Raw genomic sequence first — 1,394 nt, 5'->3', positions numbered from 1 at the left:
AAATAGCAGTGTTATCCAGGTAAAACCGCTATTCACCTAATACAACTCAATGAACATCATCACTTCAAGAGCAATAATACACCAGGGAAGAAAGTGCCCTTTTACACATGGGTATATTATTCCTGTTTTGTAATGTTACCACATCGGTATGCTTATGATATTTACAATTCACATATGTGGCCTTCTTCCTAAATAGCCAAAGAAAGAGAATATCTTCATAATGGCTCTACATAGAAAGAAAAAAAAAGGCGATCAGAATATTACCGGAGAAAAAATTCTAATAAAGAAGAATGAAATACAATACAGCCTATCAACCGGGGAGCAACCAGAAGGACATCTTCTTAATGATGCGGCCTGAAAATACATTTCCACAATAATGAAGGCAAAGGGACATCTTCAGGATGACTCGACAAAGAAACATACTGAAGATACTAGGAGAAGAAAACATCTTCATACAAAAGATAAGAAACAAGACAGCATCTTATACCCTGTGGCGCAGAAAGGGAATCTTCATACAGGAAATCACACGCCGAGGGAGATCTTCAGAATTCCGCGAGGAAGTTAAATCAACCTAAATCAACTAACACAGAAAAAAACATCTTCAAGATGCCGGCGGAGGAAAGATCATCCATATAAAACAGATAACACAGAACAAGATATTCAAGCTGGCGCCGGAAAATAGCATCATAGGAATGCCGCGGAAAGGATGTATCTTCAGAAAAAAGATGCCTCGCAAAAAAATCCCTTCGCAGTAAAATGATAAAAGGAAGAAGCATCTTTATAAAACAGCCAAACAGAAAAATATCATCGATATGAAGCGGTCACAGGAGTCTTCGTAAAAGAAATACCACAGCAGCCAAAATTCTCACAATGACGTGGCACGAGGAACCTCATGAGAGCCCCAGAAGAAAAAACTATTGTCAGAAAAAAAATGCAATACAGAGAAGAATCTTGATAGTAACATGGAAAAGGAAAACCATTTCTATAAGAATGGCGGGCGAAAGAATATATTAAAAGTACAACGCGGTAAAATGAATTTTGGGAAGAAGGATGCCCCACAGAAAAGATACCTCACGATCGCGCACCTAAAAAAAAGAAACTTGATAAAAATGGACTGGGGAATATCATCCTGAACAAGATGCCACAAACAAGAGCATCTTCATATTGACGCAACAAGGAGGATGTAGCTATGTAGAAATGTAACAGAAAGAAGCATTATTATAGTGATATGCCAGATATAAGAATCTTAAAAAGATGCCACACAGAGAGAAGGCATCCATGCTGCGGCACGACAGTACACATCACAGTGACCTGATAGAAAAACAGCGCAGTGACCAGGAGGGGGAGCATCATAAAGATACAGGAAAAAAAAGCATCTTCAGAGAAGACGACAC

General features: G+C 38.7%; 1 protein-coding gene across 1 annotated transcript; it reads left to right on the top strand.

Annotated features, from left to right (window-relative positions):
- Nucleotides 1-376: 376 nt before the first annotated feature.
- On the top strand, nucleotides 377-565 carry C922_03319 (hypothetical protein; the record flags this gene model as incomplete). The annotated part of the gene is made up of 1 exon (XM_008818911.1): nucleotides 377-565. One exon carries the CDS (start codon nucleotides 377-379, stop codon nucleotides 563-565), a length of 189 nt encoding a protein of 62 aa, XP_008817133.1.
- Between the last annotated feature and the right edge of the window lie 829 nt (nucleotides 566-1,394).

The sequence above is a fragment of the Plasmodium inui genome, assembly GCF_000524495.1.
Source record: "Plasmodium inui San Antonio 1 unplaced genomic scaffold supercont1.13, whole genome shotgun sequence".
Classification (NCBI taxonomy): Eukaryota; Apicomplexa; class Aconoidasida; order Haemosporida; family Plasmodiidae; genus Plasmodium; species Plasmodium inui.
This window is presented reverse-complemented; position numbering and strand designations above follow the sequence as displayed.